The sequence below is a fragment of the Rhinolophus ferrumequinum genome, chromosome 10, assembly GCF_004115265.2.
Source record: "Rhinolophus ferrumequinum isolate MPI-CBG mRhiFer1 chromosome 10, mRhiFer1_v1.p, whole genome shotgun sequence".
Classification (NCBI taxonomy): domain Eukaryota; kingdom Metazoa; phylum Chordata; class Mammalia; order Chiroptera; family Rhinolophidae; genus Rhinolophus; species Rhinolophus ferrumequinum.
Genome location: NC_046293.1, coordinates 18,649,125 through 18,663,052, shown reverse-complemented (window position 1 = coordinate 18,663,052; position 13,928 = coordinate 18,649,125). Strand labels below are relative to the sequence as shown.

General features: G+C 35.1%; 1 protein-coding gene across 7 annotated transcripts in view; it reads left to right on the top strand.

Moving 5' to 3' along the window:
• SCYL2 (SCY1 like pseudokinase 2) overlaps window positions 1-13,928 on the top strand; it is a 55,788-nt gene that overhangs the window by 10,449 nt on the left and 31,411 nt on the right. For 5 of the 7 annotated variants that reach the window (XM_033116543.1, XM_033116538.1, XM_033116544.1 and 2 more), the window contains exons 2-3: window positions 2,789-2,989; window positions 11,032-11,189. In XM_033116543.1, the coding sequence (XP_032972434.1) occupies window positions 2,813-2,989; window positions 11,032-11,189 (335 nt within the window). In that variant the 5' untranslated portion in view covers window positions 2,789-2,812. Of the gene's footprint in view, window positions 1-1,659; window positions 1,724-2,788; window positions 2,990-11,031; window positions 11,190-13,928 lie in introns of all 7 variants that reach the window. The other 2 variants (XM_033116541.1, XM_033116540.1) reach the window with 1 other exon arrangement.

Here is a 13,928-nt window from a genome sequence, read left to right as displayed (position 1 = left end):
TTGTCATTTTTTTACTTAAACACATTACACTTTTGTTAATTTTACTTTAAATGATCTGCTATCTTTTAAAGGCAGCATGAGAAGTGTTTTTTATATACCCACATAATTTTTATTTCCAGTGTCCTTCATTCCTTTTGTAGATTGAGATTTCCATCCGGTTATCTTTTTTCCTTCTGTTTAAAGGACTTCCTTTAATATAGTACCAATCAGTTGGCAACAGATTCTCTCAGATTTTGTTATTCTAAAAAAGGCTGTATTTCACATTTATTTTTGGAAGTATTTTCCCCCAGGACTTACAGAATTCTAGGTCAGTAATTTCTTTTAGGACTCATTCAGTTGTTTTCTTGCTTGCACAGTTTCTGAGGAGAAGCCTTGGGAAATTCTTATCTTTGTTCCTCTCTATATAATTTGCCTGTTTTCTCTAGCTACTTTTAAGATTTTCTCTTAATCACTGATTTTTAGCTATTTGATATGACAGATCTAAGTATGGTGTTCTTTGTGTGTATCCTGCTATGGTTCATTGAATTTCTTCGTGTTTTGTATAGTTTTCGCTGAATTTGGAAAAATTTTAGCCATTGTTTTTTCAAATATTTCTTCCTTTTCCCTCTTAATTTTGGGACCTAGTTATATATGTTAGACCGTGATATTGTCATTGAGACTTTGTTCATTTTTTTTTTCAGCCTTTTACTCTATAGGTTTCTCTACTCTCTGTTTCTTACACTGTAATTGATTAATTACATCATCTGAATTTTTTATTTGAGATTTTCTTTTTTCATCTCTAGAACTTTCATTTGGGTTTTTCCCCCCCTTCTTCCGCCTCCCCCCGACCACACACACACAGACAAACACACACACTCACTCACTCCAGTTCAAGCCGTAGTTTCTCAATCTAGTTGTGTAGGACACAGCTCCCTGGCCCATGCTGGTGTTACGAGCCTTGTGCCCACCCCCCCTCCAGCTGAGGCAGTCTGTTGCCGGTGGTGGATCGGCTGCTCACAGCAGCTCAGGGCAGCTCTTGCTGGTCGCGGCCACTCACGCTGGCTGCAGGAGCGGCACAGAGTAGCCCGCGGCAACACACAGCAACCTGCGGCAGCCAGCGGCGGCCCACAGCTGCCTATGGCTACTCACGCCGACCTCCAGCTGCTCACAGCAGCTCAGCTCCAGAGAGAGCTGTTGTTCTCAATCTTAGCTGTAGAGGGCGCAGCTCACTGACCCATGTGGGAATCGAACCAGCAACCTCGGCGTTAGGAGCACGGCACTCCAACCACCTGAGCCACTTGGCTGGCCTGGGTTTTTTTAATATTCAATTTTCTTTCATTATGTTAATGCTTTTCTTTAAGTACTTGCACATGATAGCTTTTTAATGCCTTCGTTAATTCTATAATCTCTCGTTTTGGAGTCTGTTTCTTTTGACTGATTTTGGTCTTGATTATGATCCCATTTTCTAGCTTCTTGGTGTATCTGATTATTGAGTGCATGTTGAACATTGTAAATATTATATTGTTTAGTATCTGAAAATTTTGTCTTTCATGAGTATTGGGTTTTGTTCTGGTAGGTAGATAAATAATTTGTGATTAGTTTGATCATTTGAGGGTTGCTTTTAGTTTGTTAGGGCTGGTTTCCAGCAGCTTTTAATCTAAGAACAGTCTGTCCTACTAGGAAGGCATGGTCCCAGGATTTCTACTGATTGCCTGGAATGATCAATGAGGACTCTTTCTAGCTGGTGAGAAATTAAATGATTTGCAGCCCTGCGCAAACTCTGGAGCTATTCAGCTCACAGCTTTGTAGTTGGTCCTTGCCTGACCTGGTGCTGTTTCACACCATGCACGTGCATCTTAGTATTCAATAAAGCATCAAGGGGACCCCTATGCAATTTTCTGGAGCTCTGTTTCAGCAGAGTTTCTCTCTCTCTCTCTAAAAAAATTTTCCCCTTACCTTTGAAATTCTATCCTCCCAGCCACCTCAGCATACTTGAATTCAGTTTGCTTCCTCAACTTTTTAACTCAGCTGGACTGCTGCTTGGAATTCTGCTCTCTGCTCTGTAATTTGCATTGTGCCTCTTGGCAGAAAGCTGGGGCAGTCCTAGGGTTCACCTTAATTTGCTTTCTCACTGGGATCATATAGCTGTGCTGCCTGCTCAGTGTATGAAATGTTTCCTATATGTGTTTTGTCCATTTTGTAGTTGTTCAAAATGAGAGGGTACATTCAGTCTTTGTTCTTTGATTATGGCCAGAAGTGTGTAAAATTTTAAAAGTATTTTGTGACCTATTGTTTGTGCATGTTTTATTATCCTTCTGTCATCAGTTCTTTTCTTTTAGAAAATATTTTCAAATGATTTCATAGTTCAGCAGTTATTTTAATGAACAGAACTTTTATAAAATACAAATTTATTGCTTAGTATAACATTAACTCCTTTCAACCATTTTTATATGGTTGTTTTTAGTGTGAAGGAAGATTCAGACTCTTTACACCACTGTAAGTCTTAAAGGGTCCAAGTTATACTCTTATAGTTGAAGAACATTCATGTCAGTGTCAAATGTGAATATATCTTTCTCTCTTCCTGGTCTGTGACAATTGAAGTTGAAGGGAGCAGTTTGGTTCCTATACTTATATTTGCATCCAAGTTATATTGGGTTCTCTAAAGACCAAACCAACATGTAGCTTTGATCTATAGGACTGTTTTGCTCATTGTTTGGGTATACTAAGCTTTTCGGACTAAATCATGAATGTTAAGTGCTTCAACAAGTTAAAACAAGTGATCACAGCTCCCCTATCCCTCTGTTTCTAGGTAACTGTAGCCAATATTGCAGCCATGGAGTCCATGCTTAGTAAGTTGAAGAATACTGTTACAAAAGTGACAGCTGACGTCACTAGTGCTGTAATGGGAAATCCTGTCACTAGAGAATTCGATGTTGGTCGACACATTGCCAGTGGTGGCAATGGACTAGCTTGGAAGATATTTAATGGCACAAAAAAGTCAACAAAACAGGTAAGTTTTAATTGAGTCTAAGTGGAAAAAACACATGCCAGTAAGTACCATAATGTGCGTGTATGCATGTTTATTTTAAGAAATGCCAAAAGTAGTGGGTTCCTTAGTTCTCTTTTCATCTAATGAAGTCATACAAAAACAAATGCTTCTAAACACGCCCTGAATCTCCTGGTTATGAATATATTGTTTGATGTATCATCTCATAATTTTTCTTACTTAATAAACGTATCAGTTGAGCAAATGTGTATATAGTATTAGATTTTAATATTTAGTGAAGTGTATGTTTTAGAATAAAAATTGTCATTTTCCTTTTCATATTTGTCAATAAGTTATTGATAAAAATACCCAGTTAAAATTTTCTGACATTAAAATGCATTCTTGTTTAGTGCATCCTTATTCCCTCTTTTATTCTATAGCCTTCTAGAAAATAGAAATAAGTATATTAAATAATTGAATTGGCTTTGATTATCCTTTTATGAAGTGGGAATCTTGGCCCTGTGATAGATTGCTGGTATGCGGTCTGTACCTGACCTATAAATCTGTCGTTTGGTTGGAAGTCTAAATCCAAAGTTGTTCTGTATTTTAAATGTTGATTGATTTGTCATTTTTGAACATTGTTTTTGCTTTCAATTCACCAAAAGCTCATCCACAAAATAAACGATTTCTTGAGTATTGACTACTTATGTGTAAAAAGCCATTAATCAGGTCATAAGTTATGTGAATGACCAACCTCCAACATTAGCACAAATTGCTTTTATAATCAATTATACAAGGGGAAAATGAAAAAGCACCAAATTTACCAAATTTTGTGTTATTTATTAAGGATGTGGTAACATAATAGTGTCTTTGTCCTTAACCAAAAGCATTCTAGGTATTTGGGTTTATAGTAGTAGTTCGTATGCTGACCTCTGATAATATTGGAGCTTCTGTTGCTGCTCATAGAACATGAGAACAGGCACAATTAATAGATAATTGATTAGATATTGCATAATAATACAGCAATTCTCAATTGCTAAAACTGGGTTTTCTTAGGAAACCTTACTACAATCCTCCCTCTGCCCCCCACCAAAAAAAAAATTTACTGCTTTGAGGAAAAAGATAGTTTGGGAATATTTCAGTGCTCTCTATGAATATGGTTTTGAATTTTTTTTCTTTGCCTCTTTCAGACCTCAGGAGTTGGACTTGATTATTCTGTCTGGACTACTGGCTAGTTCCTTAAGGAACAGCTAAGTCTCTAACCACTTTGGCATTGTAGCCTCATTTTAATTTTTCAATTATATGAAACGTTGTAATTCTTTCCCAGTTGCCTCCTTTTTATTAAAAGGGAGTCATAGATAACCTATGCTATCCAATATGGTACCCACAAGCTACATATGGCTGTTTCAATTATTTAAAATTAAATTCAGTTCCTTAGTTCCACCAGTCACATTTCAAATGCTCCATAGCCACATGTGGCTAGGATTACCATATATGAAAACGAGAGAAAAATAATGGACAAGGGTACTCGGCCTTAGTCCTTTTTTTCCCCATAAAGGAACATTGAGACTGAGAATATCTTTCTTACCCTCTCAGCCTTTCTTGATCTAGCATACAGTGTACTTGATTCCAGTGGTGTTTTATAGAAGAATATATGATCTTAAATTTGACTCTGACGTAAGCATCAGGTTAGGAACTTTGGGCTAGGAGATTCTCATACCTAGTTTTAATAGTTAAAAATACATGTTTTCTAGCTCAATATGACAGTGAAATAAATCCTGTGATATTTAAGCTGTTATACTTAAAGTTTGTTTTGTTCTCTTTCTCCTCAAATGCATTTCACTTTGTTTTACATGATCTTCAGGAAAAGTGTCACAACATAACATTGTCCAAAAAACACAAAAAAGCAAAACAACATTTCCAAGTTAAAAGATCCTTATATAAGTAGTATTTTCAGGTTTTGTAGACCCTTTGAAAGATTATCTGTGTATTTTTCCTAGGGTTATTTCAAGTTCACTTTAGTACATGATGAATTACAATTATAATTTTCAGATCATGTACAACTTTTGACTTTTTAATCTACATGTTTGAAGGCCTTTGAGAAGAGTAGTAATAACATGTACAGGACAAGAAAAGTACTTATTTGTGAAACCTGAATGCAGCAAGATGAAGACTTGGTAAATAAAAATGTACCTGTGTGGTGGTAACTTCATTGTACCTGATTAGACATTTGTATTATTATTCTGGCCTTCTGCTTCCAAAAGTCAATTTCTTCTGTTGGTTTTGAAAGACATTCTTGGAAGAAACACCTCATAATGAGTAATTTATGAAAGTGAAATTAACGATTCCTGAGACTCTTTAAGACATTTTTTGCAGTTAAGTTCTTGGGACAATTTTGTATACAAAATAAACAATAAAGATTGTAAAAAGTTATTATTTGGATAAACTTAACCGAATACAATATGCAAACATGTTGAAATGGCTGGATCTTTAATGATACCTTATTATCATTTGAAGCTTCTATTTAGGCTTATGTATTTTTTTAGTTTCTTTTTTGAGTGTTCATTTAGAAGCAGCTCTTTTAGTTCCTAGCCATTTCTCTTTCTAGAATCTCAGTAGAGATGCTGAAGACATTTCAAAGTGACATTTAGGGAATAAAAATTGTGTCTCTTTAAATTTTGTAAATATAAACTTATTTTTAAGAACCGATACAAAATAGTGCATAAATCATGAGTGTACAGCTTGATGAATGTTCACAGTGGACACACTCGTGTAACCAACACCCAGATCAAGAAAACATTGCTAATACACGTGTCTTCTCAGGTACCCCGTCCCCTCCCCGACCACCACCACCACCTTCTCTCCAGGATAACTGCTATCCTGTCCTTTGGCATTGCAGAATAATTTTGCCTGTTTTTGAACTTTATTTAAATGGAACCATGATATGGACTCTTGTGTTTAGCTCCTTTTCCTTAAATGTTTGTTCATGAAATACATCTATGTTGTTGAACATAGTAGTTTTTCTTTTATTGATATATGTTACGAACATTTTTGTATGTGCCATTGACGTATATGACACATTACCTAGATAGGGAATTGCTAGGTTATAGTGTATGTCTGTGTTCAGTACCAAACAGTTTTTCCAGAGTGGTTGTACCAGTGTACACTTCCGCCAGCACTTACAGTTTCTCTACATCCTCGCCAAACCGTTTTATTAACTTTGAAAACCAAGTCTTTTTAATTTTAGGCATTCTGAGCAGAGGGCCTATTTAATATTTGTAAATTCACTGAAATATACCCTACTCCCGTACATTCTGAACTTTCATCATGTCTGATAGGTGATTGCCGGGCATAGAGTCTATACTGCTGTGTTTCTGTTAGAGCTTTGTAACTGACTTAGTCTTTCTGTAGAGCAGCATGTTTAGTATTAAAATGGTTCTCTAAACTTAGGCACTCTTTTCATATTCTTATTTCATTTATAAAGAATATTTATTTAAGAAATATTTCTGAGATAAATGCCCTTGATTGGATTTCGTTAGGTTTTCTAATTTTTAAATTATACTTTATTTAATAAGTTGTTAAAGGAAAATTTGTTTTTGCCAAACTATATGTATAACTGAGAAATAATTTGCTTCATATATATGTCCTTTAAAAATTGAAATCTTATCACCTTATAACTATCAAGGCTGCTAATATGTTTAAATAATATGTAATAAAAGTACTACATGTAGTTTCTGTCCCATATGTTTACCTAAGTTTCACTTCCTTTCAAGTAGAAGAATAATTCTACATTTTGAAATTTCTATCAACTCTCCCATATCAAGCTAAGGGGTGAATTTTTTTTTGGGGGGAAGATATTTTAAAAAATACATGTGTATGTTTAATTATATGTAAAATTTTGCCTGCTTTTCAGGCTATTTAAGCATTTATTTTTTATTATTAAGATTTCTATTTATCTTGAAACAAGATTCTGTGTTGCCAGGTGACTATTCTTCAAAATGGATTTAAATGTGTCCCACATTTGCTATGATCTTTTAAATCCAGTTTTGGAATAGATTTTTTTTTTTTTTTTTAAATCGACAGCTTCAGTCTTATTTTGGCGAAAAAGACATATTTCTTGGCCTGTTTCTTTTGCCCTGGCTGCTTCATAAGGTTCATAATACCCCCAGTTAAATGACTATTCCAATGAGGATAATGAAGATTGATTGATTCTTTAAAATTGCATCAAAAATATTTAACCATTTTTCATATTTTATCCCCTCTACCAGATGTAAGCTTGGACATAGTCCCTTTACTGCAAAATCTGCATTATGTTTTACAGATCCCAGTATTCATGTGTGAGGCTTGCTATATTGTGTAGATTAAGGCATAATTAAATTCTTACACATAGTTAAATTATAGTAAATTAAAAGTTTAAAATAAAAGAAACCATTGTGCAAAGCTGAATGTGCTAATCAAGTTGCTTGGATCAAAAATAATCATCTCTAGTAATTTTAAGGGATATATCTTATTACCTCTCAGTCTTCTCAAAACCAATTTTTTTTTTTTTTTTTTAAAGATTTTATTGGGGAAGGGAAACAGGACTTTATTAGGGAACAGTGTGTACTTCCAGGACTTTTTTCCAAGTCAAGTTGTTGTCCTTTCAGTCTTAGTTGTGGAGGGCGCAGCTCAGGTCCAGGTCCAGTTGCCGTTGCTAATTGCAGGGGTCACAGCCCACCATCCCTTGCGGGAGTCGAAACCGGCAACCTTGTGGTTGAGAGCCCACGCTCCAACCAACTGAGCCATCCGGGACCTCAGCGGCAGCTCAGTTCAAGGTGCCGTGTTCGAACTTAGTTGCAGGGGGCGGAGCCCACCATCCCTTGCAGGACTCGTGGAGTTGAACCCTCACCCTTGTGGTTGAGAGCCCACTGGCCCAGGTGGGAATCAAACCAGCAGCTTTCGGAGTTAGGAGCACGGAGCTGCAACCGCCTGAGCAACCGGGCCAGCCTAAAACCAACTTGTTTTTAATTTAAATAAAAATTTAGATTTTATTTTATTATTTTGAGAAAGGAACGTTGTCCCAAAATCACGTGAAAAATGAAGAATATGATGCTTGGCAGTCACCACTGGTCAGTCATAAAAGGTCCATAAAATAGAGATCACAGGGAGTATCTGTGTTTTAAAAACCATCTCTGGTACCTCTGAGGCATAGGTTAGTGGAGGAATGATTGCAGTTATGGAATCTTAGACATACTGGTTGGGATTCATTAACTTAGATTTTGTTAAACTATCTTGTTTTCAGTATGTGTTTAACTTTGTACGAAGCGAAGTAGCTTTTAAAAATGATAAGTTAGGCCTATGTCAAAAGATACAGTTTCCATTTTGGTAAATATTAGTTTTTAGAATAATTTTATTTAAAGCTAAGCTATTGAGAAAAAATATTTTTTAGTGGATAACTTTCTTTGCTAATATATTTTAAAGAATACGAAGTGCATAAGTAAACAATAGAGTGCTAAATATTACTTACATTTTGTTTTAGTAATTTTTGTATTAAAAAAGAGCCTCAAATTTTAGAGTTAACAGTTGTTGAATTTTAAATGGAAGATATATTGATGATTGCACTACATTATCTTTTCTGTATGTTTGAAAATTTTCATAATGAAAAGCTGAAAAAGATTTTAATTCAAGATGATAATGAAAAGCTTCTAATAATTGCTTATTTTTATTGACTTTCAGTAGGCAATAAGCATCTGAGTGTTTTCTAGGTATATAGTATCTTCTGTAGTAGCTCCAGAGATGTTTAAGGCATAGTTTCTTTCTTCAAGAAGCTTGTAATACATATAAGGTGGCAGGATTTTTACACAAGTGATAATGTGTTAGCAGAGTGGGTAGTATAGTGAAGTAGTAGAAGGAAAACACAAATTAGAAATTGGATGTTAAGACTTATCTGTTCTGGTTAAAGATTTTGAGGTTCAGGCTAAGAGTTTTCTCTTAGGAAGTCAGTATGAGACCCAAAGGGTTAGTTAATTAGTAACAACTTGGTTGAAATTGGTTCATTTTAATAAGTACCAGCTGATTGGAACAAAGAAAATATTTTTAAGGTAGTTGATAACCTATTGTGACCCATGTAGGAATCTTTCATCTTTGATCTAAAACAATAAATAAATGAGAAAATTTTGCGTTGTTTTTTTCCTTTATGAACTGCAGTGTTCCTCCCGCCTTCAGAGTGCTAAAACTGCAAGAGCGCCAGCCATTTCATATGATCTTTTTTTTAAGATGTAAAACATCTTGAAAAAATAAAACACATTTAAATTAGATGCACTTATAAAATGTGTTATAGCAGAACACTTACTAAAATAAGATTGTGAACATGAATAGTGAGATAGGAACCTGAACATCTAGGTCATTTGTTTTTAGTTCAAATTAATATTATATAACACTCTTAGCTCCTGGTTGTCTTGTGTCTCATAATGAGCAAAAGAGCTATGATTATGTGTTTATATATCAGTGCTCTTTAAAGTGCTCATTGAAATGATGGTTTTCCTGAAGGCATATGTCATGTTTTACTGGGGTGCTCCATATGTATTGGCTCTGTGTTATTTCTGGGAAGACAGAATGGTGTATTGGGTAAGAATGTGGTCGCTCAAGTTAGACTGAGTAGTTTTAAATCTCAATTCTCGTCTTACCAATTGGGAAGTCATGGATAATACACTTATCATCTTCACAATGTCCTCATCTGTGAAGTAAGGTTAATAACTTGTCTCATAAGGTTGTTGTGAGGAATGGAATAATTCCTAAAAAGTACACAGATGTTTGCGGAATGGGATTTTAAAATTGAGTTACTAAATAGTCCCTTTATGTTACCATTTTTTTGGAGACTCAATTGTCTAGTACCCTTAACTTATTTATTTATATATACCTACAAGTATATACATACATATGGGAGGTGAAAGAGAGAGAGATTGCGAGCCTTCAACTTAAAACAAATTGTATGTAAAAATTTACTGGCTGGAAATTCTGCAGTGAATCTCTGTTAGGTGATTAGGTTGCCAGGCTAACTTATGAAAACAGTAGTCATAATGGGGCAAAAGTAATTAGAGAACAGCAATAAAATGGAAAGATACTGTCTTGGATATTGATAGTTTAGTAGTAGTAGATTTAATTAGCGGCTTTTGAAAGAGACTTTTGTAGAAATGCTGGAAGATCCTTTCAAAAATCTTTCAAAGAATTTTGGAAGGCTAGCATTCATTCTTTGCTAATTTTCTTCCAACTTCATCAGTTTTCTTTGCATTTAGGTTGGAGATCTAGCATCACAGATGTAGTTCCCAGTAGTAGTACTATATCACCTATCAATAAGGCTATTTTTTGACTGATTTGCTAAGATTGGGTAACTGGATGGGAACTTTTTTTGGGGGGTAACAGAGAATGAAAGAAAGAAGATAGTTAAGGAAGATGTGTGATTTTAGTAATATGAAAAAAGCTGTGAATGATCTCAGAAGCAACAGGGGAGCATTTTCCTATACTGGTAACCATTCCCAGTTTCTACCCATAACAAGATGGGAACAGGGTAGAAGGAGAGAGAGAGGCAGAGCCAGAGAGATTATAGGTTATTCATATGTAAAATGAGCTTATAAATTGGGTTTTTGTATAAACAAGCACTCTGACATGCACAACCTCTCTTTCAAAAAGCATTTCAAAATTTTGTAGTGTACTCCAGAGTCATTATGAATAGCATTTTGAATTTTTAAATATTTCAACTTTTATTTGAATTCTGGTTATATAAGAGATTAATAAATAGGGGACAATACATTATACACAGTTTATGCATACCTCTGATACCAATGTTCAACGATGGAGATTTTCTTATGTTTTCCTTAGATGAGAGCTCTGGGTCTCATACCTTTAAAAATGTTTAGATTTACTAATCATGAAGAAGCCAACTGTTCAATATCAAAGAAGTATTAAATGGTGCTAAAATTTCCATGGCATTAGTTTTTAGTTATTTGTAGATTGTTGTGACACTTAGATAAATTTTTATTACTTTCATATATTCTTGATTAAAATTAGTTACTCAATTCTTTTAATAGGAAGTGGCTGTTTTTGTCTTTGACAAAAAGCTGATTGATAAATATCAAAAATTTGAAAAGGATCAAATTATCGATTCTCTAAAACGAGGAGTCCAACAGTTAACTCGACTACGACACCCTCGACTTCTTACTGTCCAGCATCCTTTAGAAGAATCCAGGTAAATTTTTTATAAAGGCTTCCATAAGAGACTTCCTGAACACAAAGTTGAAAATAACTTTATATATGAAATCTGTCTATATAGTACACTGCTAGTGAAAAATTCTTATAAACTGAGTGTTGAGTTCCTATGGGTTAGTTATTTCCCTAAAATTTATTTGCATATTCTATGTATGTGTCTATTTTTGAAATATTAAGTAAAGCTTTCTTCACATTTGCCATGAGTCTGTTTGCTCATTTTGTGCTCAGTACTACAGTAGTCAAAACGGAAGATGCAAGAGAAGTATAGAATATAGTCCCTGCCTGGAAGTAGCTGTCTTTGTTAATTTGCTAGAATTTCTTGTGCCCTTTTCATTGATTCACTATTTGGGGGTTATTTTTGTATGTATTCCAGGTACTGTTACTAGACATTTAACCTTCTGCTGTGCCCAGCGTGTCAGTCCATAGCCCTCAGTTACTCTACCATCCATTTTGCTCAAGGATGAGCCTAGAAACTGTTGCTGAGAATGATAAGAAAATGAAATTTATGTTGTGTAATCTTAACTGCAGTGCTTTTACTGTGCCACAGATACCCTAGCTACAGAAACCTTTTCCACATTACTCGTAACCCCTAATTTATTCCTTTCTGTCTTCCTGCTTAGCAGACTGTATTTCCCTCTTAATTCAGAAGATGCTAACCAAATGGTTTGCCAATTGTGTTCTATGGACCCACGGATTTTAAGGATGGGGGAGGAACAGGAAAGTGGAGAAAGAGAGGGCAGGGTTTCAGACTTCCCAGTTCTCTTCAAACAGGACAGTTTTGTTGCTTTTATCTATTTTATATATTGGATTTCTTTGGAATCTTCAATAAACCACTACCACTACCCTCTACCCCCAAAGGCACAAGATCCTTTCTTTCAGCCTAGAAGAATAAAACCTAATATTTGATATGTGAAAAACTGTACTAAATGCTTTATATTTGTTTATTCTCACAATTAGATAGAAGAACTGAGAGACAGAGACCTTACTTAAGCCACATAGTTAGTGGTATCCTGATTCTGAGCCCGTGTCCCCCCACACACTGTTCCATGCTGTGCTGACCCAGAAATATGCTCATATGTCTCTTATCATATGATTTTTATTGCCCTTCTGTTCATGAAAAAACCCAGAGGAAGACTACAGTTGTTATCTCTGAGGTAGCACTCACTGTTGTGAACCCTCTACCCCTAAGTTTGGCTTTCCACACTTGTCCTGAGCTTCCTGAGTCCGTATTTGTTCGTACTATTTACCTGAAGAGTTTACCATCAGGTTCTGTAGTGTCACCTATCAGAATGCTGCCCGTCTTTCTTATTTTACTTGTATCGACATGTCTTATATTTCACTATTACATTTTAAGTCTCTTGAATGGAGAAGGATGAATATTTTATGTTTTTCTCTGTTCCTGCAGCTTCTATTACAGTGATTTAAATCTTATAGAACTAGGGACTTATTGGCAATCATAAAGAAAGACAATTCAAAGATTATTTTAATGCTTTTTATTGTTAAGTTGTAAAAATTGCAGTAGCATTGATAGAAATAGGGAAGGAAAAAATAACTTCCAGTTTTTAATGAATTAATAAGATAGAGATGACACTGGAATTATCCAAAAGAAATGTGCTATGGGAATAATGAAAGCCCAGAGTTAGTGATGTGTATAGGGGTAAATAACACAGAGGCAGCCATTAAAACTATGAAAAAAAATGAATTTTTCAAGAGCATGAGGAAAAAGCAGAGTACTGAGTACAGAACTTGAACTGTAGAGGGGGAAGAAGAGCCAGGGAGAAAAAGCTGGAGGGATCATTGTCATGTGGCAGTACCTTATCGTTCTCCATTGCCAGAGCCTAAGCCAAGCCAGAACATTGTTAGGACTTGCATCTCAAACGTGTAGTAATTTAATAGCATTAGTAAGCATTTGTGGAGTTTCCATGCTAGTCATTGACTACTGACTTTACATGTATTATCTCTTTTGGTCTTCACAATGACCCCTCAAGGTGGTCTTTTATCACCATTTTACAGATGAGCAAAGCGAGGCTCACAGCCATGGTGTCAGAGTCATCATGTCAAGGAATAGGGCTGTTGGGACTTGAAGTCCAGTATTTGTCCTCAGAGCCTGAGCTCTTGGTCATGATTTCATAAAGCTATTGAATAGTAATGTCTAACATTTTCTGAATATCTAAATATCCTTATACATCAAAGAGCAGTAATTAAAAACATTTTGAAATTCTGATATCTTTCAAAGTGATACATAAAATAGATAAAAGTAAAGCTGCTCTGATTGAACTTGTCATTGGGGACCTGGAGCCATGCCAGGTCTTCCTGACTCCTCATGCTCCAGAGGCATCTGTGGGAAATCTCCAGGTTCCTTTGAGATAGCCTTACAAATAAGGGGAATATCATCGATAGGTATTATGTAGCAGTATTTTAAATTAATTCATTTTTTTTTCTATAAAGAATAGCAGTCATTCAAAAAGCACAGTTGAAATAATGTTTTATTCCCTGACTTCTTAAGTTTTAAAAAATGGATCACAACTGTTACAACACTTCATTTAAAAGACTGTTTAGTGATTTATCCAGTATAATTCATAGACAAAGCTTCCTGACTTTGTTGTATTGGTTTAAGTGTGTTGTGTTAATGCTGAAAATAAATCTGAAAGTTTACCTTCTTGTTGATAGTTTAAGAGGACCACTTTTATGTAGATTTGATTTTGATAATGTGGAAAGA